Below are 25,425 nucleotides of genomic sequence, written 5' to 3' on the forward strand. Positions count from 1 at the left end.
TAAGGAAACCATGTTATATTCATTCAGCAGCATTTTGTACATCAATAAAGAAGAAAAAACATAATAATGGCTATCTTTCTTTGCACCTTTACCATTAAGGTAACTGCAAGCATTATTTAAGCACTTAATGTGCATCAACTCATTTAATTCACACAAGAGCCCCCAAAAGTATATGCTGTAATTATCTCAATGAAAATTAACGAACCAGACACATATACAGTTAAGATAAATCATGGCAAAAAATTTTAATGAAAAAATAAACCGCAGAAGCATACAACAAACTATCCCAATAAAGTAAGCTAAACAATTAAGGACATATCTTAATTGTCTAAATGTGTCTAAATCTATTCCTTTTTTCTTACTCAAGAGACAGAAACACAAAATTCAGGACAGTCACATGGATACAAAGGGTGAAAGGAACTATGAAAAGAAGTATTAAGGATAACAAGAATGTCATCAAGAATGCAAGGTCAGGTTAGGTGGTAAATTACAAGGTTAGGTGGTAAATTATAGGTGTTGATTACATATATTCTTATACATGTATCAAGTAGTTTGTAATAACCTCATCCTTAAAATATCTTCCCTTATTATATTTATACCCTCATTCAATAATAAGATAACATTTTTGAGCCTATTAATAGCTTACATTTACTAACTACTTACCATGTGCCATACACAGTACTATGTCCTTGACATGCATTATTTTGCTTAATCCTCACAAGGCTGCTCTGAGGTAAGTACTATTATTATCTTCATCTTATTCACCTTATTTGGAACTTGCCTCAAAGTCACATAGCTAGTATTTTAAATATGGAAGCACAGCCAGGATTAAAACCCAAGTCATTTTATTAGTCTATTCTTTTAACCACTTTCCTACACTGCCTCTATATTTAAAATAATATTTGGTTTATAAGTTGATACTTGTATGTTTTCAGGAAACGAGGACAGAAGTGAAAACTGGATCAGCAATGTGGAGATCACTGGTAACCTTTTGACAACAGCAGTTTCAGCAGAAAGAGTAGTGATGGAAGCAACAGGTAGAGGTGAGAAAGGGAGATGAGACAGTGAAAGCAGTATCTGGACTTTCAGTAAGAGCTAGAAAAGAGAATGGAATCAAGGAATCATTATTTATCAAAAATAAAATAATGATTTTATTTTTATAGAGGTAGAAGTAATGAAATAGGGAAAATAATCGTTTCTACATATTTAGAATATGCATCTATATAAATGATAGGCAACACCAGACTTCTGCCACCTTACTGTCTGTCTTTGGTTTACCATCCTTTTTTTTTCTTGCTTTTATTTTTGCCTTTCTGGCCATCTGTTAGATTGATAAAATTTTCTATATTCTCCTCTCACCACACCTCCATGCTGGTTTTTGAATTTACAAGATTAAAGTTCTACTGTTTTCATGATTCCATTTAGAAACTTAACACACATGCTTTCCTATCAATCTCTCTAATCATCTATAAGGTTATTCACCATCTCTACCTTCCTCTGAACAAGAAAAATATCTGTAACCACTGAAATTTCTTTTATCTTACTACTCTAAAATTTCAGCATTTAATATAAAGTTTACTTTTACTATCAATAACTTTACTAACACATTTAAACTATTTCTTGCTCTTCATTGTCCCAACCCTTCTTTGCCTGAGTTCACTCTGCAATCTGTAAGAAACACGTATTTGAATAGTTGTGGTTTTTTTTAATATGGGTAGTTTAGTAGTAAATGATAAGTCATCTTTACATGTGAAATGTTATTTTGCCTTTCCCTTGGAATGATTATTGGTGTGCTCAGTTGCGTCCAACTCTTCATGACTGCATGAACTGTAGTCTGCCAGGATTCTGTTCTGTGGAATTCTCCAGGCAAGAATACTGGAGTGGGTAGCCATTTCCTTCCCCAGCGCATCTTTCCAACCCAGGGACTGAACCTTCATCTCCTGCATTGGCAGGTGGATTCTTTACCACTAGTGCTACCTGGGAAGCCCAAGAGCCCATAAGATTGTACTTATTAGATGATATAATCCTTCTAAAGCCCCAGTGATTATTTAGACCATGTAAAATTCTAGGGAACACTTATTTTTCCTCTGACCATTTCATGGACAGTACTTCAAATCATTCCTCCTTTATTTTCTGCATATTGTTGCAGATAAAAAGTCTACTTCAAAAGAGTAATAACAATTGTACTAACAACAGCCTGACTTTTTGGAAGCTAAGTTAGGTTGTTTCTTTTTCCGCTTTGAAATCTATGGATTTCTTTTCATTTATCCTGTTTAGTACTAAAGTGTACTTTTGATCTGAAGATTGATTTTCTCAAATTCTGAAAAATTCTCATCCATTATCTCTTTATATATAATTTCTCCATCCTCTCTCTGAAATGCCTGTTGAATATAGGCTAAAGCTTCATGCCTTTCAAAAGCTTTTTCATTTTTTTGGAAAATCTTTTTACTTTCTTATGCACGTTCAGAATGAATTTCAATTTACTAATTCTCTACTTGACTATAGCTATTCAATATACTATATTCTTATTTTAATGACCACACTTTCATTTCTAGGCATTCTCATTGGCTCGTCCAGATCTACTTCTTATGCTTTTATTTCTGTCAGTTTGTATTTCAAAATATGAGTACTTCATTTATTCTTTTGAGGATATTAAACTTATTTGAAGCAATCTGCACTGTTATTTTAAAATTATCTGGAGTTAATTCATATTTGATTGTTGATTTTGTTGGCTTTCTTGTGCTAGACTTCTTTGTGCATTTTTTACTGAGATATAATTGACATAAAGTTAAGGTGTATATAATACATTGATTTGATTAATTTATATATTACAATATGATCCTTCCTGTACTTCTAAATTTTGGAATTTGCAGTCTTATTCTGAATAGGATATATTGTTTCACTCTCCTCTTCATGATCTATTGTCCAAAACTCAATCCGACCCTTCTGTCCTGAACCAGATCTCACACTGCCAGTGTGAAATAACTATGCTCCAGTTTAGTATGCCAGCCAGCAAAAAGGTTTAAGTTCCTGTTCTTTCTGCTGCCTCCACCTACCCTACAGCCTCCTATAACAGAGCCCCAGATGACAAATAGAAGAGGCTAGCTTCAGCCTCCTATAGGAGGATGGATGGGTAAATTCACAGTCTGAGTTTGGCTATGCATGTAGCACTTACAGATCCATTATCCCAAATGAGCCAAACTTCTGGCTGCCAGTGCCTGCTTACAAACCCAGAGGCCAGTATCTTCTGTTTCAATTCTTGGACATATCTTTTTTTGAGTCAGTCCACTTCCTTCTTCAGTTTTCTCTTTGTATATTCAGTCTATCACACCAGTAAGGGAGAAGTTGAATGGTTACCTCAGAGTATTCTTTCAACAATGCTATTGCTATCTGATCCAAATTTCTGCCAATCCATTGATTTACCTTCTTTTAACGCTCTTAGTATAAATTAAATATCAACAGAATAGGCACTTATTCTATTGTGCCTATTTATTTATCAAAAACAAAACTCTATTCTAAATATAAGCAAAAAAAATCTTACCTGTAATATTTAGTATATTTCTCAATTATTTTTCAGGGAAAGCCACTGGGGAAATGACTTACATGGTATATTATGTTTTCATAACTAGAACATATACAGAAAATCCAAAAAGGCTTTATTTTTACTGTTCATCAGATTCTAAGTAAGTTATGATGACACACTGGTTAAAAACAAACAAAAAAGAGGCCATAACACTTCTATTTAATTAGTAACTATGGCTTCCAATATTTGACACTCATCAGTTAAATGACTGATATTTTATTTCTGTCTGGTTATACAGCAAACAAATTCTAAAGCATCTTTATCTACAGAATCTATGTTTATCAATTACTTAAAATTTTGTTTTGGGGAATAGAGCCCTGGGCAGATAAAAGTGAAGGGATGGGGTAGTGGAATATTAAGCTTTCAACACTCATCTAGTGTATGAACAACTGAAATCTACTATTTAAAATTTCACAGACAGCCGTTCTTTCTACAATGATCAAACACATTCAAACAAATCACATAAAATGAGGTGCTCTAATACTGATATTTTTGGATATTCTTCTTACCACAAACTGTCTAGATATTACTAAATATATAGTGTTAAGATTCACAAACAAGAAATGCTAGTACAAAGCTCAAACACATGTAGGAATACTTTTTTTACATCTTAATAAATTTACACTGGATCACTGGAGTAGAATCTTGATGATTTCAATAAACAACCAGACATGCTATCCATGAATATCTCCAGACATTTGTTTTAAGCTCAAGCCCTGGCTGTTTGCCACACATCTGCTGTCATTAGCAAAATTAAAACTGATTTTACTAAAATTTAAAACATCTGAATGCTCCTTAAAAACTTAACGATTCCTTAGCAAGTCTCTGCCTCTTAATGAGCTGTTTCTGACTTTATCATGTGATTTGAATTATTCAAAAGTCAATCTCAAAACTCTTAAATATACAAATTATCTTTCAATCAAGCAATTACTTGCTGTCTATCTGATGGCTGGTAGTTTAGTTGCAAAGCTGTGTCCAACTCTTGCAACCCCATGGACTGCAGCCTGCCAGGCTTCTCTGTCCAAGGGATTCTCCAGGTACGAATACTGGATTGGGCTGCCATTTCCTTCTCCAATCTGATGCCTAACAAGGTCTAATCTGGGCTAAGAAGATTCTGAAAATTAAGCCCAAAACAAAACCATCAGTAAACAATGTAGTCCTGATATAATAGAATAAACTAATATTTAAATTTCACAAGTCAGCAGAGAAAAAAGAAACTGAGTCACAGATTTCAATTTCAAGCATTGTGTAAAGTAGAACCAACATTAAATATCTTTGCCTGAGTCAGTGTTCACCTCACAATAGCATTATGTTTTACCTTTAATTACATTATTCCACAACCCGTTTCTTCTCAATGTTCTAAATAAATATGCTTATTTCTGGAACTTAGGGACTCATGATCCTCTCCATTCCTTCATACTCTAATACCAGACTCTCAATATTTACCCCAGCAGTTCTTCATCACAAGAAAAAGAGAAGAAACTCACTAAAACTGGATAATAAGCCCAAAAAGAGGATGCGGCTTGGGGAAAAGGAGGAAAAACAGGCATGGTAAACTGTCCTGCAGTATCTCACTGTGCACACTGTTCACTGAACCCAGGGCAGGTAAGGTGCGAGCTAAGAGGCTGGAAGAAAACCAGAAGAGCTGTAGAAACTGCAGACGTGTTTATTCTCTCCGGGCTGGCACAGCAGCCATAGCAGCAGCAGACATCTGTGTTCTCTCCTCTCGTGGTTGACCCAGCGGACACAGCCGTGGGTCTGTGAGGGTCCTCACAGCCTCACCACCATAATGCAACCATAACGTAGCCCCAAGGGCTTTTTCAGCTGGAGCTTATATATACATGCATACAAAACAAAAGCATGGTAGCCTGTGGCCAAGTGGTTACCTTGTCACGTGCATGCACAGTGCTGTAAGTGATCTCAGCTGTTATATAATCATTATTTACAAAACGTGGGGCAAGAGTGAAAGGGTGTGGGGGCGAGAGAGCCTGACCACCGCCCTCTTGGCTAATTTGCTCTTTCCCTGCTGCTGCTGCTGCTGCTGCTAAGTCGCTTCAGGCATGTCAGACTCTGTGCGACCCCATAGACGGCAGCCCACCAGGCTCTGCCGTCCCTGGGATTCTCCAGGCAAGAACACTGGAGTGGGTTGCCATTTCCTTCTCCAATGCATGGAAGTGAAAAGTGAAACGGAAGTCGCTCAGTCGTGTCCAACTCTTCGCGACCCCATGGACTGCAGCCTACCAGGCTCCTCCGTACATGGGATTCTCCAGGCAAGAGTACTGGTGTGGGGTGCCATTGCCTTCTCTGGCACTTTCCCTAGATAAACATAAACACAGATTTCTCAAGCAATCTGTAAAATCTTTCCTGTGAAAGACATCCAACTAAAGGAAAGATGGTCTTGAAATGTTTATTATTCTTCAAACACTCTTCTAACACCATCCTCTCCTTGGCTTTTCTCCTACCTCTCCAGGCTGTTCCTCCTCAACTATTCTTTGCAAGCTTCTCCTCTTCCACCTGTCCCTTACTCACTGGGGATTTCAGACTAGCTCTTACCTCTCCAATCTAAACTATCCCCCTGTCCTGTCTCAAACACCCTTATGACTTCAGTTACCACCTGGATATAACTAAAAACTCCTAAATCTTTATCCCCAGGTAAGAACTCTATGCATTTACTCATTTACAAAATTTATTAAACCCCTACTAAAAGCAGACATTACTTTGCCAACAAAGGTCCATCTAGTCAAGGCTATGGTTTTTCCAGTGGTCATGTATGGATGTGAGAGTTGGGACTATAAAGAAAGCTGAGCACAGAAGAATTGATGCTTTTGAACTGTGGTGTTGGAGAAGACTCTTGAGAGTCTCTTGGACTGCAAGAAGATCTAACCAGTCCATCTTAAAGGAGATCAGTCCTGGGTGTTCATTGGAAGGACTGATGTTGAAGCTGAAACTCCAATACTTTGGCCACCTCATGTGGAGAGCTGACTCATTGGAAAAGACCCTGATGCTGGGAAAGATTGAAGGCAGGAGGAGAAGGGGACAACAGAGGATGAGATGGTTGGATGGCATCACCAACTCAATGGACATGGGTTTGGGTGGACTCTGGGAGTTGGTGATGGATAGGGAGGCCTGGCGTGCTGCAGTTCATGGAGTCGCAAAGAGTCAGACATGACTGAACAACTGCAATGAACTGAACTATAAGCAAACCACTCTAAGCACTGACAGAGAAGGCAACCGCACCCCACTCCAGCACTCTTGCCTGGAAAATCCCAAGGATGGAGGAGCCTGGTGGGCTGCAGTCAATGGGGTCGCTAAGAGTCGGACACAACTGAGCGACTTCCCTTTCACTTTTCACTTTCATGCATTGGAGAAGGAAATGGCAACCCACTCCAGTGTTCTTGCCTGGAGAATCCCAGGGATGGGGGAGCCTGGTGGGCTGCCGTCTATGGGGTCGCACAGAGTCGGACACAACTGAAGCAACTTAGCAGCAGCAGCAGCTAAGCACTGAAGTTCCTGCTATGATGAGGTTTGGAAACAAGGGGAAAAAATAAATAATACAGATACTGAAAATATCAGTTAGTAATAAGTGATGTCCACACAGAGAATTAAAATTAGTGTAATATCAAGGACTGACTGGGTGTGCAGAGTTGACATGTCATGTAAGATGTAAATTACCAAAAGGGGTCAGCCAGATGAAGAAGGGCATCATGGAAAGTTAAAGCAACTAGAACAAACACCCTGTAACAAAGAACAAGCTTGGTATTTTCTTATTTTCTAAGAATCAAAAGAAAAATGGATTGACAAAATATAGTGATAAAGTGAGAGTGGAACCAAGGAGCCCAGAGAGGCTACTGCAGCAATCCAGCCAAAGAGATGATGTCTCACAGTGGAAAAGTAGTACAACAACTGCCTACTAGTCGTCATCTGTTAGAATGCCCCAGAGGCACCTACAGTTCAGATGTCCAAGACTGAGCCCTCAACTTCTCATTAATACACATTCCAGCCTTGGTATTTCTACTTTTAGAAGTCAATGAAATCACCAATACAAAAGCCCAGTCAAATCCAATAACCATGCACTGTCCTTTACTGACTCTCTCTTTTAGTCCACCAAATTCAGTCAATTATTCAGCTCCTAAATTTCTTGCACTCGCCTACCCCCTTAAGAAACTCACTGCCATTAGCCTAGTCTAGAGCCTCATTCACATCCATTTTCAGTTCCTTCCTCTGCAATCTGTTTTCCAGTCTGCATCTAGTTATCTTTCTAAAATCTTAAATATGATTAAGTGCTTCCTCTTCTCAAAATATTCCAACAGATTCCCACTGCCTCTGAAACAGTCCACACTCCTGAACGAAATCCTGATCTGATTACTGTTTACCTCTTGAGTTTCACCCCTTTCAAAACTACCAACCCCACCATGAGGTGCTCTACTCACTAGTCTGGTCACAACGAACTACTTGCAGTGTTATCTTTTTTTCCCACCATTCATCACACCAATACCTACTCTCAGGTCACTAATCAGATATCACTTCCCTATAGAAACCGTCCCCAGCCACTCAAGACCCAGGTGTCCCTCCAGCACACAGCACTTCTTCCACCACAGTACTTACTTTTTTTGCTTAATTTTCTGTTTCAGAAATAAAAAGTATAAACTCATTCTCATGTGCTGCTATATAAAAAGTGCTCAATAAATACTTCTTCAATAAATTAATGAATAAATAAAGACTTCTTTTTAATGCTGCAAAGTGGACTAGATATCCACTTTCCAAATGCATTCCTAAGCTAGCAAAATGATCTGAAGGGGGCAAAAATGAAGGGAAAGCAGGATCTCTATGGAATAAGAGAGCACACCAAAGTTTCTTCCCTGATGATTTCTGTTGACGCTTATACTCTTTGAGGTTCTATTTCTACAGTTATGCCAAGTGTCTAGCTTTGTTTCTGGGTATCTCCTGTTAGAGTCTCCATCTCTAGCAGAATTCTCTAGGATTCTGGTAACAGGAGATATCCAGAAAAGGTAGACAAGGCATAACTGTGACCTAGAAAACACATATGGGGCTTCCCTGATGGCTCAGTGGTAAAGAATCTGCCTGCCAATGTAGGAGATGCCTAGTGTTTGATACCTGGGTTGGGAAGATCCCCTAGAGAAGGAAATGGCAACCCACTCCAGTACTCTTGCCTGGAGAATTCCATGAACAGAGGAGGCTGGAAGGCTACATTCCATGGGGTTGCAAAGAGTTGGACACAACTGAAAGATTACACAACAACAAGAAAAAACACAGAAAAGGAGTCAGCAAGGAAGTAAGCCTGCCCCAACTTGTGTGTTAAGTAGTGGAGAAGAAAAAACTCCACTGGAAATCTTAGGGATAAGGCAGCTCACACAAATTTACAGTCTGAATTCATGCTGCTAACATGGTCCAAAAATCTTAAGCTGACGATTTAATTTAATGTGGTCCCAAGTTGTATCCCCAGCAGCTAAGAGAGGCAAATGCAAACTCTCTATGCAGGAACACATTCTCAATCAGAGACATCAAATAGTTCAAAGATATTAAACTACATGGAAAATGAACAATTCTCAGTTTAAAAACAGATTATCATGAATGAAAGCTGGAAATGAAGGAAAAAGGTAATACAATAAAACCAAAATATTTCAGATAGCAGAATTTTCAGTCATAGAATATAAAATAGCTATGTTTAATGTCTAATAAAAGAGAAGTTTGAAAACACACAAGAGACCAACCAAGCAAGCTGAAAAATAAAAATACACTATTTCTAGAAATGAAAAATATAATCATTAAAATTAAAAACCCAACATGGTACCAGCCAGCAGATTAGAGGCAACTACTAAGAGAAAATTAGTATACTACGTAGACCTAAGAAAATAATCCAGGAGTCAGGCCAGAAAGATAAGGAAATACAAAGTATGTCAGAGAGGTTTAGAGACATGAAAAATTATGCAGTAAATATTTTAGATTTCTTAATAGAGTTCCAAAGGACAACAGAGAATTGAGAAGTGGTAATAATACACACTTCAAGGGATGCATGCTAAGTCAGTTCATTTGTGTCAGACTGTTTGCAACCCTATGGACCAAGGCCCACCAGGATCCTCTGTCCATAGTATTCTCCAGGCAAGAATACTGGAGTGGGCTGCCATGCCCTCCTCCAGGGGATCTTCCTGACATAGGAATGGAACCCAGATCTCCTATGGCTCTCACACTGTAGGCAGATTCTTTACCGCTGAGCCACTGGGGAAGCCCAGCAACAGTGACAGAGAACTGCAGAATTCCAGAATTGTAGAAAAACAATTCTCAGATCCAGGAAGCCCAACAAATCTCAGGCAAGGTAATACCTTACTCATTTCATAGTAAAACTAAACTTTACACCAAAGAAAAAGACTTTCAAAATAAAGTTAAATTTTAAAAGCAAACAGAAAAGACATGAAAACAAAGGCATGATATCTGACTTCTCAGCACTAACAGTGTCAGCCAAAAGACAATGGAATAAGCTATGTATTAAATGTGCCTTTACCATGAAAGAGTCTCACCTAAAGAAATTTCTATAGGATGTATCAACACATCAGATAGAAAAGCAGAGACATAAGAAAAGATGGTTAACAAAGATTTTAGATTAAAAATTTAAACAAAAAATGGTATAAATTTTAGAGAAGGAAAAGAGAGGAGAACAGATACAAGCTACCAGCCAGCAAATAATATGTAAGTTCAGAATGGGCGACCACAGTGAACATTCCAAACCCTCTGTATGTTTCAGAAGGAAAGTAAACTTTTCAATTACCCTTAGACTTAACATATACATAAAGCATATACCTCCCAAGCAAGTATGTGTACGTTTGCATATATGAGGGTAAGGGGATAATGAAATAAAAAAACTAAGATTTTATTAGGAGGCAAAAAAAATTAAACACACACACACAGGGAAGTACATGATATAATGGCAGAAATATGTCCAAATATATCAACGACTGTAGTAAATGTAATCAGACTAAACCTTCCATTAAAAGACAAAGATTATCAAACTAGGACAAAAAAGCTTGATGTCAAAGGACAGGAAAACTGGGAGACTGGAATTGACATATATATATTACTATATAGTATTACACAGAATACTATATTAGGTAACTAATGAGGATCTAAAACAATTAAAGATTAATGAGCAAAACAGCTAACTGGTCATTAAAAATGATTAACAGGGGACTTCCCTGGTGGTCAGTGGCTAAGATTCCAAGCTCCAATGCAGGGGCCCAGGTCTGATCCCAGGTCAAAGAACTAGATCACATGCTACAACTAAGAGTCTGCATGCAACACCTAAAAGACACATGCTGCAACCAGCAATCTCGCATGCCACAACTAAGACCCAGCCCAGCCAAATAAATATTTTTTCTTAAAAATGAATAACAGAATAAATACAAAGGAAACAGAAAGGAGAATATAATTAGGTAAGAGTAGAAATTAATGAAATAGGAAACAAAAATACAATATAAAGATTTAAAGTAAAAAAATCATCACTTAGTAAAAATAATAAAATTGACAAAGCTCAGGCAAAATTAATCAAGTAAACAAACACCACTAGGAATGAAATTAAAAATACATATGCTATTTTAAAATGTATATAGAGAATATAATGAACTTTATATCAATAAATTAAAAATTTAGTTGAAGTGGATAAATCACTGGAAAAAAAATGGAACTTACCAAAACTGAATCAAAAAGAAATAGAAAAATTAAAAGAAATTAAGTTAGCTCCTCATGAAAAACACACTAGTTCAGATGGTTTTACTTATAAGTTCTATCAAACATTCAAGGAACAATCTCATGCAAACTATTCCCGTATACAGGGGGAAAAAAAACTTTTTTAGAAGATTTATACATACCTGCTTCATCAAATGAAGGTACTTTTTCCATTTTCTGAGATTGTGATCCCTGTCCTTCTTTCTGAACATCTGTGGAATACAACTTTACTTGATTCAGTGTACAGCATGGAACACTGTTTGAAAAGCTTCCAAATGTCACTAAACTCTGCCATTCTAAAAGAAAAAAAATTAAATTTCAAACAAACTAGTAATAAGGATTTTTATACCCAATAAAGCCTATGGGTATTTATTTATTTATACCCAATAAAACCTATGATTAGAAAGAGAACAAAATAACAGTAAAATTTGTACTCTGTTAAATACCCAAATGCACAACGTTAAGCCACCCTTTCCATACAGGTGTTTCATCGGCCCTTAGGTATACAGCGTCCATATTCTGTAAAGGAAACATAAAGATAATATTGCTTCTTTTCTCATTTGCAAATTTATATAGAAATTTTTTTAATTACATAAAGTCAAATAAACATTTATATTATTCAGCTATTCTGAAAGGTCTCTGGCATATAAAAGGTACTCTTTATTTTGTATGTTGGTTGCATGCTAAAAGAAAGTGGCATAATATACCTTTCAAAATAAGAACTCTGAAAGGAGAAAGGTCATGAGGGCTTTCTACTCAAAATTACATCGCATCTTCCCTCTGCTAGCTGAAACCCGGTCCTCTTCCATTTCACAATCACTATGTGAATTACATGAATCAGTCAGTCATACTGTCACTGATTTTTTAAAATCAGATAAATAAATCAACATTTGGTGAGATTCCTCAGTATATGGGAATTCTAATTGAGGGAAGACTAGAAGTCTAATTACAAAGCACTTTAGCTGCTACATCTGGGTTGATTGTGGGCTTTGGAGGGCTGAAATAGAAAAATGTAGTCCACATTTGCATCAAAGTGGTAGAAAAGTAAATCTGTCTCTACTCTTGGGTGACCCTGTCTCCCTGTTACTTTTTATGCTGAGGACTGAAACTTGAAAACCTTGTTTAGGTGCAATTTATACATTTTCTAAAATTTAGGTAAAATAGTGAAATTATATCATTAGAAACAGTCAAGTTAAACATTTAAGAGTTCAAACTTTTCTAAATGCTTAATAATGATCTTCCCAAAACGTTAATTCATGTACTTGCATGTGCAGATTGCCTTCTGAAATCAAAGAAAATAAATATTTTTTTAATGGCTCAGAGAATTCATCAGGAACATCAATTACTGTGAATATCAAAGGTAATCTGAAAAGCATGAGGGACATAAGGCAGCCTTAAGTATTCACTCAAATTTCAGGCTTAGAACTTGTTTTCTTGAAAAACTTCCTGATGCCAACTTAAATGTTTCATTTCGCAAATATTTGTTGAAGGCCCAGTATGGTGTTTTGGGTTTTTTTTTTTTTGGTCATTTGATGCTACTTATTAAAGGCTGAGTAAAGCAAATATAACAATGTATCTTCTTTCATATTAAAATAAATATGTCACTAAAGGCTAAAGCAAACTCTCCCTGGAAAACCACCCTCCAGGAAAGCATCTTCTTCACCACCACCACTGGTTTTCTGACTTGTCAGCCCTGTTCAAAGTATCTTTTGTGATTATTACCAAACAAAAACAATATACCACTAACATTTTTTTAACCCACTGATGAAATACTTCTATAGACATTGTGCTAAGGTGTTTAAAGAGGGATTACTAATCTAAAAGTCTTCCCTCAGAAGATGACAATATATTCGTAACTTGATCCTCGATCTTGTTCAAAGTTCTTCTGAATTTTAAAAATATTTTATTATAAAAAATTTTAAATATATACAAAGGTAGAAAAAAACAGTACAATAAACATACATGTACTTCTTACCTAGCTTCAACAATTATCAACTCACGGACAACTTTGTTGTATCTCTACCTCACCAATACCTCATCTACATATTAATTTGATGCAAATCTCAGACATAAAATAATTTCACTCATAAAACTTTCAGTATGCATTCTAAAAGATAAAACATAGCTATACCACCACACCATGGCAAGTAAAAAAAAAAAAGCTTAATATCATGAAAATAACCTCAACTTCCAATAATCTCAATTTTCTCAATTTCCAGTATTGTAATTTTTATATATCTGTGAACAGATCTTAATTCAGTCCACATACCATAACTGAGTGCAATTGTGCGGTAGTTTGAGCATTCTTTGGCATTGCCTTTCTTTGGGATTAGAATGAAAACTGACCTTTTCCAGTCCTGTGGCCACTGCTGAGTCTTCCAAATTTGCTGGCATATTGAGTGCAGCACTTGCACAGCATCATCTTTCAGGATTTGAAATAGCTCAACTGGAACTCCATCACCTCCACTAGCTTTGTTCATAGTGATGCTTCCTAAGGCCCACTTGACTTCACATTCCAGGATGTCTGGCTCTAGGTCAGTGATCACACCATCATGATTATCTGGGTCGTGAAGACCTTTTTTGTACAATTCTTCTGTGTATTCTTGCCACCTCTTCTTAATATCTTCTGCTTCTGTTAGGTCCATACCATTTCTGTCCTTTATTGAGCCCATCTTTCCATGAAATGTTCCCTTGGTATCTCTAATTTTCTTGAGATCTCTAATCTTTCCCATTCTTTTGTTTTCCTCTATTTCTTTGCATTGATCATTGAGGAAGGCTTTCTTATCTCTCCTTGCTATTCTTTGGAACTCTGCATTCAAATGGGTGTATCTTTCCTTTTCTCCTTCGCTTTTTTGCTTCTCTTCTTTTCACAGCTGTTTATAAGACCTCCTCAGACAACCATTTTGCCTTTTTGCATTTCTTTTTTTGGGGATGGTCTTGATCCCTGTCTCCTGTATAATGTCACGAACCTCTGTCCATAGTTCATGAGGCACTCTGTTTATCAGATATAATCCCTTAAGTCTATTTCTCACTTCCATTGTTTAATCATAAGAGATTTTATTTAGGTCATACCTGAATGGTCTAGTGATTTTCCCTACTTTCTTCAATTTAGGTCTGAATTTGGCAATAAGAATGCTCAAACTACCACACAATTGCACTCATCTCACACACTAGTAAAGGAATGCTCAAAATTCTCCAAGCCAGGCTTCAGCAATATGTGAACCATGAACTTCCAGATGTTCAAGCTGGTTTTAGAAAAGGCAGAGGACCCAGAGATCAAATTGCCAACATCTGCTGGATCATCAAAAAAGCAAAAGAGTTTCAGAAAAACATCTATTTCTGCTTTATTGACTATGCCAAAGCCTTTGACTAAGTGGATCACAATAAACTGTGGAAAATTCTGAAAGAGATGGGAATACCAGACCACTTGACCTCCCTCTTGAAAAATTCGTATGCAGGTCAAGAAGCAACAGTTAGAACAGGACATGGAACAGACTGGTTCCAAATAGGAAAAGGAGTATGTCAAGGCTGTATATTGTCACCCTGCTTATTTAACTTTTATGCAGAGAACATCATGAGACATGCTGGGCTGGAGGAAGCACAAGCTAGAATCAAGACTGTGGGGAGAAATATCAATAACCTCAGATATGCAGATGACATCACCCTTATGGCAGAAAATGAAGAAGAACTAAAGAGCCTTTTGATGAAAGTGAAAAAGGAGAGTGAAAAAGTTGGTTTAATGCTCAACAATCAGAAAACTAAGATCATGGTATCTGGTCCCATCACTTACAGATGGGAAACAGTGTCAGACTTTATTTTGGGGGGGCTCCAAAATCACTGCAGATGGTGACTGCAGCCATGAAATTAAAAGACACTCACTTCTTGGAAGGAAAGTTATGACCAACCTAGACAGCATATTAAAAAGCAGAGACATTACTTTGCCAACAAAGGTCCATCTAGTCAAGGCTATGGTTTTTCCAGTAGTCATGTATGGGTATGAGAGTTGGACTATAAAGAAAGCTGAGTGCCAAAGAACTGATATTTTTGAACTGTGGTATTGGAGAAGACTCTTGAGAGTCCCTTAGACTGCAAGGAGATCCAACCAGTCCATCCTATAGGAGATCAGTCCTGAATATTCATTGTAAGGACTGATGCTAAAGCTGAAACTGCAAAACTTTGGCCACCTGATGTGAAGAACTAACTCATATGAAAAGACCCTGATGCTGGGAAGATTGAAGGCAGGAGGAGAAGAGGATGACAGAGGATGAGATGGTTGGATGGCATCACCGACTAAATGGACATGAGTTTGGGTAAACTCTGGGAGCTGGTGATGGACAGGGAGGCCTGGCATTGTGTGATCCATGGGGTCACAGAGTCGGACATGACCGAGTGACTGAACTGAACCATAACTGAGGGGTTTTTTAATATTTATTTATTTGGCTGTGTCGGGCTTTAGTTGCATCACACAGGATCTTTCACTGCCACACAGGCTCTCTAGTTGGGCACACGGCTCCAGAGCTCACCAGCTTACTTGCTCTTAGTTTCATCAGAGATCAGACCCTCACTCTCGATAGTGAAAGTGAATAATCCTAGCCTCTGGACCACCAAGGAATTCCCAACTCCTGTGTCCTTGTGATACTACCCTAGTAATCTTGTTAGCTTCCTTGTTCACTGTTTCAAAAAATTATTAAATTTTAACTTTAGAAGAATTTCAGATATCACCAGCTTTCAATGTACATATTTGGCATAATACAAGACAAACTGCAAGGAAACTGCAGAATATATAGGACAACATTTGACTCAATAAAATACACAGAATACCTAAAACTCAGCAGTAGAAACTCAACTGTTTGTTGAATAAATTACTGAATTTGTTAATTAATTCTGGGAGGCAAAAAGATAGTAAAAAAAATATTACCCATCATTTACACCCTCTCTTCAAGATGACTTCTAAAATAAGCTATGTTAAGCTACAGATTAGTCTTTAGTTCAGTGCTCACTACTCTATGGGCGTGGAAAAGGAACTTCTCATTGCTGTATATACAAGGGTTGTTTTTTCATCAAGACTGAAGAGCTAGGTATCTTATCTGTCTAACCCCAACAATCACTTTTCTCTGCTTTTATTTTACTGTTACTGTCTCTGCAGCTGCTAATGACATTGGTACTGATCACCCCTTGTCCTCTCCAATCTGCTTTGCCACCTACCACTTACTCTGGCTTTTGGAGGAAATTTGGCCTTCTTTTCAGACTACAATACAAAAAGCTCCCTTTTTGCCAGGCAAACCGACAATTCCATCTACCATGTGTGTTGCTTCTGCAATAACAATAACTAAAAAACAAACAAAAAGATTTCTTAACGGTTTGAAGTATTTTACTTTAGGCTAGTTTCAGGACAAGAGATAAACATGTACCTAAGTCTTTCAGAGATCAGTCTCTAAACTTGAGACCACTGCAGATGGATGGACCTGGACATTATCATAGTGCGTGAAGTAAGTCAAAGAGAGAAAGACAAATATCATATTGCTTACGTGTGGAATCTAAAAAGATGATGAAAATAAACTTTATTTACAAAGCAGAAACAGACTAACAGATATAGAAAACAAACCTGTAGTTACCAAAGTGAAAGTGAAAGTCACTCAGTCGTGTCCGACTCTTTGTGACCCCATGGACTATACAGTGGATGGGATTCTCCAGGCCAGTATACTGGAGTGGGTAGCCTTTCCCTTCTCCAGGGTATCTTCCCAAACCAGGGGTCGAACCCAGGTCTCCTGCACTGCAGGTGGATTCTTTACCAGCTGAGCCACAAGGGAAGCTCTAGTTACCAAAGGAGGTAAATTAGGACCTTGGGATTAACATACACACCTGGTGTGTCAGACAGTAAAGAATCTGCCTGCAAAGCAGGAGACCCACCCAGGTTCGATCCCTAGGTCAGGAAGATCCCCTGGAAATGACAACCCACTCCAGTATTCCTGCATGGAGATTCCCACGACAGAGGAGCCTGGTGGGCTACAGTCCATGGGGTCATAAACAGTCAGACCTGAGCGACTAACTTTTTATACATAAAATAAACAAGGACCTACCGTATAAGACAGGGAACTATATTCAATAACTTGTAATAACATACAATGGGAAAGAATCTGATAATATATGTGTGTGTGTATAACTGAACCATGATGCTGCATTTTTAAAAACAAGCAAAATACAGGTTGATTTCAACTATTAAATGGATTATGCATCTGGATTATGCATAATTTTTACTCTATATCTTAATACTTTTCTGTATTTTCCCCAATGCCTAAAATTTTAAATCAAAAATATATGCACTGTTAAATCACTTCTAACATTACTTCTGCTAATAGGAGCACACTGATTGTCTCTAGTTTACTTTTATACTTTCAGCGAGTAAAATAAAATGCAGGAAAATCCCTTTCAGGTCTAATCATCAGGCAAGCAAAAGGATCGCCTGGTGACTTACACCAGTTAGCTCAACCTTCAGGACTACTGCTGATGTGATTTTTCACCACAACAGACTAAGCAACCAGGAATCCTTTTGTGTGTGTGTGTGTATGTAAAGAATATGCAACTTTCTGCACTGCATCTTGGCATACAACTCTACTTCCTTGCTTAATTCTTAATATTTTCTTAGAAAAGGGGGGGAAAATATTTAATATATTAAGGATTCACCAAGTGCCACTGTCCTAAATGCTCTACCTGTATTATCACACTATAATTTATATCCCAAAGTATGCCTCAAAATCATCTGCATCTCTCCATCTCCATTGCCTGTTCATACTGTTCATGGGGTTCTCAGAATATTCATCAGAAAGACCGATGCTAAAGCCAAAACTCCAATACTTTGGCCACCTGATGTGAAGAACTGACTCACTGGAAAAGACCCTGATGCTGGGAAAGACTGAAGGCAGAAGGAGAAGGGGACGACAGAGGATGAGATGGTTGGATGGCATCACTGACTCAATGAACATGAGTTTAAGCAAGCTCCAGGAGCTGGTGATGTACAGGAAAGCCTGGCATGCTGCAGTCCATGGGGTTACAAAGAGTCAGACATACTGAGCGACTGAACTGATCTCCATTACTAAGTACCATGGCCCAACTACAATCTTCTTTGTGTGGCTAACTCTAATAACCCTCTACTGATCTCCTTATTCCTTTCCCCTTTCCAATCCAACAGTAGTCAGAATGATATTTTTAAAACATTTCCTTTTCTGGCCCCTTAAACCTATGGCCCAAAAGGCTATGAAAGTGAAAGTTGCTCCGTCATATCCGACTCTTGCGACCCCATGGATTATAGTCCATGAACTTCTCCAAGCCAGAATACTGGAGTGGGTAGCCTTTCCCTTCTCCAGGGGATCTTCCCAACCCAGGCATCCAGCATTGCAGGCGGATTCTTTACCAACTGAGCCACCAGGGATGCCCAAGTATATTGGAGTAGGTAGCCGATCCCTTCTCCAGCGGACCTTCCTGACCCAGGAATCGAACCAGGGTCTCCTTGATACCTCTCAAATCTCACTTCGCACATCCCTCCCTTTCCAACCACACTCCAGCCAAAGCATGTTTCTTTCTGCTCCTGAATACTACAAGTCTGGTCTTCTCTGCCTGGATTGCTCTTTGCCCCAGATCTTCACCTGGCTTGCTCATTTTCATTTGTCATGACTTGGCTCAGTCACCACCTCCTTAGAAAAGCTGGAGTCCCAGGCCAGCAAAACTGATAAAATGGCCCCTGCAGGCTTCTAGACTACCACTCGGCTTATTTCTTTTACAATGTTTAGGTATGTTTTCTCATTCCTCATTTCTAAAAAAGGTGGAAAGTCTGTCTTGTTCAGCACAACACAATCAGCAGCTACAATCCTGATACCTCTTCCTGAATGATCCTCACTCACAAAAATCCTACACATGAAACACATGCTGTGGCTAACCTCACTCCACAGGCAATCTTATCACTAACCTGAACTACACAGAATCCTGCTGCCACTCTGCCAAAACGGTCTTTTACAACTGTTAATGTTCCCGTTGCTTATTTAAGGGATTCAATCCCCACTCTACTTTTCATGTGGTAGTACCAGCACGTTACAGACCAAAATCTAAAAATACAAAGGTTAATTTCTATCTTTTTATGTAAAAACTATACTTTTATTAATCTTGGATTATCCCCCCACCTCAAATCCTTGTCAATGAGGCAAGGTACAAATACATGAAAAACAGGTGAGACATATACATCAAGAACATTTTCCCAAGTCACTAAATATTCTTCTAAATTATATTTTTTTAACAGCTGCATCTATCACCAGCCCTTAATAAATATACCATAATATGGTGTATTTATTATACCATATACTTTTCATAACTGTAATATACTCTTCATAACTGTGTTACCTATTTAGTACTATTAATAATAAACTTGTGTGCACACTTTAGTATGTATCTGGTTATTTCTTGAAAGCAAATCCCTTTAAGTAGAACTGCTGGGTGAGAAGGCACAGACCTTTAAGGGTCTTTTTAGTACAAGGAATAACTGACCTCCAAAACACTGACCAACTAACTACATGTCCCAGTCAGTAGTAAGAGTTTCTGCTTTCCTGCACCCTCAATATGGAGTATCACTATGAAAAACTTAGCTAATGTGAAAGCAATTAGTAGTAAACCCTTTAGATTTATATTTCTATACTTATTAGTAAATATGGAACATTTTTGCATTTTTATTGGTCACTCGAATGCCCTTATGAATGCATTCATCTCCTTTGCCCATTTTTCTACTGGAATGGCTTTTGGCTTGTAAAAATTCTTTATAAATTAGGAATACTAATTCTATAACTGCACTGCCCAGTAGTCCCTGTTCACTGAGTACCTTAAATGTGGATAGTCTGAACACATGCTGCAAGTGTAAAATACACACTGGACTCCAGAAACAGTTCAAAAAGATAAAGTAAAATACCTCAACAATTTTTATACTGATCATAATATTGAAATACTTTGAATATACTGGATAAACTATATTAACAATTAATTTCATCTGTTTTTACTTTTTAAAATACGGCTATCAAAATTACATACATGATACACATTATATTTCTTTCGGACAGAACTGCCCTCGAATATCGTTTTCCTTGTTGCCTTTAAATGTTTACAGTGTTAATTTGACCCACCAGCATTTCTCATCTTTGAGCATGCATAAGAAGCAGTTTGGAGAAGGAAATGGCAACCCACTCCTATATTCTTGCCTAGAGAATCCAGTGGACAGAAAAGCCTGATGGGCTGCTGTCCATAGGGTTGCAAAGAGTCGGACACGACTGAAGCGCCTGAGCATGCATGGACGCATTGGAGAAGGAAATGGCAACCCACTCCAGTATTCTTGTCTGGAGAATCCCAGGGACAGAGGAGCCTGGTGGGCTGCCGTCTATGGGGTCGCACAGAGTTGGACACGACTGAAGCAACTTAGCAGCAGCAGCAGCAGCAAGAAGCAGTTGTTTCCCTTAAGATTCTTCCTCTACTACTCTTTTTAAATTTACACAGGGCTTTCAGAAGCACAAACTAAACTTTATTTCTTGACAAAGTAAAAACATTTATTTTTAGAAATTTCTCTCCAACAGTTCTTCCAGTATTTCTTTCTTAGGTCCAACCAACTTGATTAGTACTTTTTCTAAATAATCCTTTTGAAGTTTTATAACAATTATGGTCGCCCTTTTAAAAACTGTTTAGGTATTATTGAAACTAAATTTTCACCAACAAGGTTATTTTTCAATCTACTATTTTTAAGTATGAGAACACATTTTCATTTTTGGTAATAAATACTGTAAACAACTTTGCAGTCATTGTGACTGGTGAAGACAGGCGATTCTTATCACAGAGGGATGAGAGAAGAGCACATAAATTTCAACAGAGAATAATGAATTACAAATTACACTATTTCACCTCCTTTTGCCAACACTTAAAGGCAGTTTAGACTAAATTGCGCTACAGTCCTCTGGGCTGCAGAGTGGGACATGACTTAGCGACCAAGCAACAACGAACAGCCACTCCACCTAATTTGAGTGTGAAACGCCGAAACTACTTGGTCAACAGAAGCAATCCTGCTAGAAAGCTTAGCTGAGGATTTTGGAGTATGGTAGAACTAGATGATTCATCTTGTTTACAAGAGAATCAGGTGTATTTCCCATTACAGGAAAACTCCAGTTACACGTTTTTATCACTACCGAAAAGTCTCCAAAACAGCTCTGTTAAAATTAACCCTTCTGAAATTTTAAGAGCCAGTTTCTACATTTATTACAAATCAAAAATAGGACCATATTCCAAAATAACTGCACAGTAAAGAGTTTCTAAAGCTTATGTTACTTAGAAACTTGAATGACTACAACTTCCAACTTTTATTGCAAAGTCACAAACATGCTACAAGATTTTTCAAACATAAACTTTGGGGAAATGTTTCTTTAAATTCTCTTTTCACCCGCAAGAATCTGGGGGATTAGGTTAGAGGTGGATTTGATTCTGTCTCTCCCTCATTGTTCCTCTCCGCCTGCAAGGGACTATTGGTACGGCAAAAACGGAGGTAAGCCTGACTCAGACTTGCAAGTTCAATGATATTTTGCAAACTGCCAATTGAAATTTGAGTCAGAAAAGATTGTTGGATAAGAATTATAAAAACAGTAAAACAGTAAACATTTCTTCACCAAAAAGAGTCTTCAACCGAACTGAGTTCATTCAATTACTTGCGGGACTGTCAGAGTCTCATATTAAATAATTATTCGTAAATGTTAAGTAGTAACTCCCAATTTCCTCTCAGAAAATTTAATAAAACAAGCTGGGCATATGAGAAAAGCAGTACGGTAGGAAAATCCACTGAGTCACAAGTGCTCAATAAAGGAAAGGCGGTGAGCTTAAAACACCCTGGAAGTTGGAGTCAGCAATTTCCTACTGACTGGGGGAGGAGACGGGCCGTCACCGCCATGCACTAAGATGCTCACGTAACCTTTCATCTGAAACGAAGTAGTCGGTTTCATGGATGCCACCGGGACCGCGAACTGCCCCAAGTTCCCGCGGGAGCCGTGCTAGAACTGGACGCGAGACCAGATCAAGGAGGCCTGTAGGGGCCACGGCAGGTGGGTAGCCTGAACTGCGAAGACGGAGGGCCAAAAGGAAGGTTCTTTGGCTGGGGAAGGGCAAGGCGGCGTACTGCCCGAGGCGAGGCACCCGGCTCCGAGCCCGGCCTTGTCTTCAAGTCCGGCTTCCGCGGAGTCAGTGGTCGGCGCGGGACACTCACCCTGGCGGTCGCTGGAGCCCCGGGCCGCCGCCCTGCAGCGCAGACGGAGCCGGCACAGGGAAGACCAGCTACATCTGTGGGCCGCAGCGGCGGCGGCCAAGCCCGGTAACATCCTGGCGGGGCAAAGGCCCCCACTTGGACACCGCCTGCTGCCTCCGCGCCGCCGCCGCCACCAACTGACTCCATAGACCGGACACTACCGAACACCGATCCTTGCGCCGCCTCAGGCGGCTTCAGCGAACCCGGAAATGGTAACATCATTTAGAGACCTAGCTGCGGAGACAGCGGAAGTGGCGTGCGCGAGCAGGACCAATCGCGAGACCTTGCCAGACCCTGACCACTGGGGGAGGGCGTGGCTGCGCTGGAAGTTTGGCGTCTTCCCTGTCTTCCGCGCTTCTACTGTGGCGCTTTGTTTGAATGTCTGGAATCAAGCTGGAATCAAGATTGCCGGGAGAAATATCAGTAACCTCAGATATGCAGATGACACCACACTTATGGCAGAAAGCGAAGAATAGCTAAAGAGCCTCTTGATGAAAGTGAAAGAGGAGAGTAAAAAAGTTGGATTGAAACTCAACATTCAGAAAACTAAAATCATGGCATCTGGTCCCATCACTTAATGGTAAATAGATGGGGAAACAACGGAAACAGTGATAGACTTTATTTTGGGGAGCTCCAAAGTCACTGCAGATGGTGACTGCAGCCATGAACTTAAAAGACGCTTACTCCTTGGAGGAAAAACTATGACCAACCTAGACAGCATATTAAAAAGCAGAGACATTACTTTGCCAACAAAGGTGCATCTAGTCAAAGCTATAGTTTTTCCAATAGTTATGTATGGATGTGAGAGTTGGACTATAAAGAAAGCTGAGCGCTGAAGAATTGATGCTTTTGCACTGTGGTGTTGGAGAAGACTCTTGAGAGTCCCTTGGAATGCAAGGAGATCAAACCATTCAATCCTAAAGGAAATCAGTCCTGAATATTCTTAGGAAGGACTGATGCTGAAGCTGAAACTCTAATACTTTGGCCACCTGATGCAAAGAACTGACTCCTTTGAAAAGACCCTGATGCTGGGAAAGATTTAAGACAGGAGGAAAGGGGTCAACAGAGGATGAGATGGTTGGATGGCATCACCAGCTTGATGGACATGTTTCAGCAAGCTCCGGGAGTTGGTGATGAACAGGGGAGTCTGGCATGCTGCAGTCCATGGGGTCTCAAAAGAGTTGGACACTTCTGAGCGACTGAACTGAACTGAAATCATTAATAGACTGAATTATCTCGTGTTTTTTAGTTATATAAGTCTTTTAAACCAAGAAGCCACATTTTGCCTACACTTTTAGGTGAAAACATCCCTGACTAACATGGTTGTGGTGGTTCAGTCACTTAAATTGTGTCCTGACTCGATGGACATGAGTTTGAGTAAGGTCTGAGAGTTGGTGATGGACAGGGAGACCTGGCATGCTGCAGTCCACGGGGTCACAAAGAGTCGGACACGACTGAGCAACTGAACTGAACTGTCTTCCTTGCTTCTACTGTGGCACTTTGCTTGGATGTCTACACGTGAATTATTTGCTTCTTAACAGCCCATGAAAACTTGGGCAGAAGTGACAGCTTTGGGAGGCTCTACCTACTCTCCTTTTTTCTGGGCTCAGATCCTGGGCCACGCTGTTGGAACAGGATGGAAGATGGGAAGGAAGGACGATGGCCTTCTGAGCCTCTCCTTCTGAGCCTTATTGGATAAGCCCAAGACTAGGCTAATTTGTCCTCAGTGCTCTCAGAACCTGTTCCACAGTATGTCATAACACCGCTGTGTAGCCATTACCATGAGGGCAAGTACCCACAGAATCAGAACTTGTCTTACTAACCTCTGAACCTGGGACTCCTGTCTGTAATATAAGACTTACATGCTCAGGATTTATGTGGGTAGAGCAGGTGTACAGACAAGTAAATAGGAATCAGTGTGGTCCCAGGGAGAAAGCAATCAACAATATTCACCAAGCATTAACTGTGATGTTTATCTGACATGCTCTCAGGTCTTAGCTCAAAAGAGCGACACCTGCCTTGACCGCCCTAGCTATAATATGGGAGCAAGATTTTCCACCCCAAAGTGAGTTTCTTTTAGTTTAGGCTGATTTTTTTTAAGGTCAAAGACTCATTACCTTTGACCTTTCCCCGACCTGCTTAAAAGAATGTGGAAGACGTGTCTGCCAAGGGTGATACCACCATAGATAACCATAGTACAAACTAGATGTGTAGACTCAGAGGAACCTAGCAAAGTCTGCTAAAATTCCCCTCTGTGTCCCATTGTTTGCTGACCCATCAAACATTTGTTTACCAAATGTCTGCTGTTTTTGTCTCCTTTTCAGTTGCCTTCCTCCCCTTGGAAGTCCCAAACTATCACCCCTAACATCCTCTTTTTTCTTTAACTGAAGGTGGTATTCAAGTTGACCATTTTGGAGAGTTACTCAGTTTTCCTGGGTCTCTCCTATGTATACATGTTGTTGAACTTTTGTTTGATTTTATCCTGTAATCCATCTGATGTAAGTTTAACTCTTAGGCCAACTAGAACTTAGAAGGTGTAGACTTAAAAAATATTGAGAGTTATGTTTTATTCCGCAGGAATTTTTAGGACTTCAAGCCAGGGAAGCAGCATCTCAAGTAACTTGGAGAGAACTGCTCCGAGGAGGTGAGGGGAGAATCAGGTTATATAGTTTTGCTACAAAGGGCAGGTAGTTTGAACATCAAAAGATTATTGTTGCTCTCTTTCCCTGCTGCTGCGGAGCCGTGCGGAGGCGGAGGCTCGGGTGCATTCAAGATTGGGCTCCCCCGGTAACCC

The 25,425-nt window shown here is 39.1% G+C and overlaps 1 protein-coding gene across 2 annotated transcripts in view; it reads right to left on the bottom strand.

Annotated features, from left to right (window-relative positions):
* The window catches only part of SLC30A9 (solute carrier family 30 member 9), an 86,026-nt gene extending 63,215 nt beyond the window's left edge, over positions 1-22,811 (bottom strand). Inside the window, exons 1-2 of one of the 2 annotated variants that reach the window (XM_006073841.4) lie at positions 22,593-22,811; positions 11,464-11,616 (exon numbers count right to left, since the gene is read on the bottom strand). In XM_006073841.4, coding sequence (XP_006073903.1) covers positions 11,464-11,616; positions 22,593-22,704 — 265 coding nt within the window. In that variant the 5' untranslated portion in view covers positions 22,705-22,811. Of the gene's footprint in view, positions 1-5,070; positions 5,364-11,463; positions 11,617-22,592 lie in introns of those variants that run through there. The other variant, XM_044945927.2, reaches the window with a different exon arrangement.
* Between the last annotated feature and the right edge of the window lie 2,614 nt (positions 22,812-25,425).

This window comes from Bubalus bubalis, chromosome 7, assembly GCF_019923935.1.
Source record: "Bubalus bubalis isolate 160015118507 breed Murrah chromosome 7, NDDB_SH_1, whole genome shotgun sequence".
NCBI lineage: Eukaryota > Metazoa > Chordata > Mammalia > Artiodactyla > Bovidae > Bubalus > Bubalus bubalis.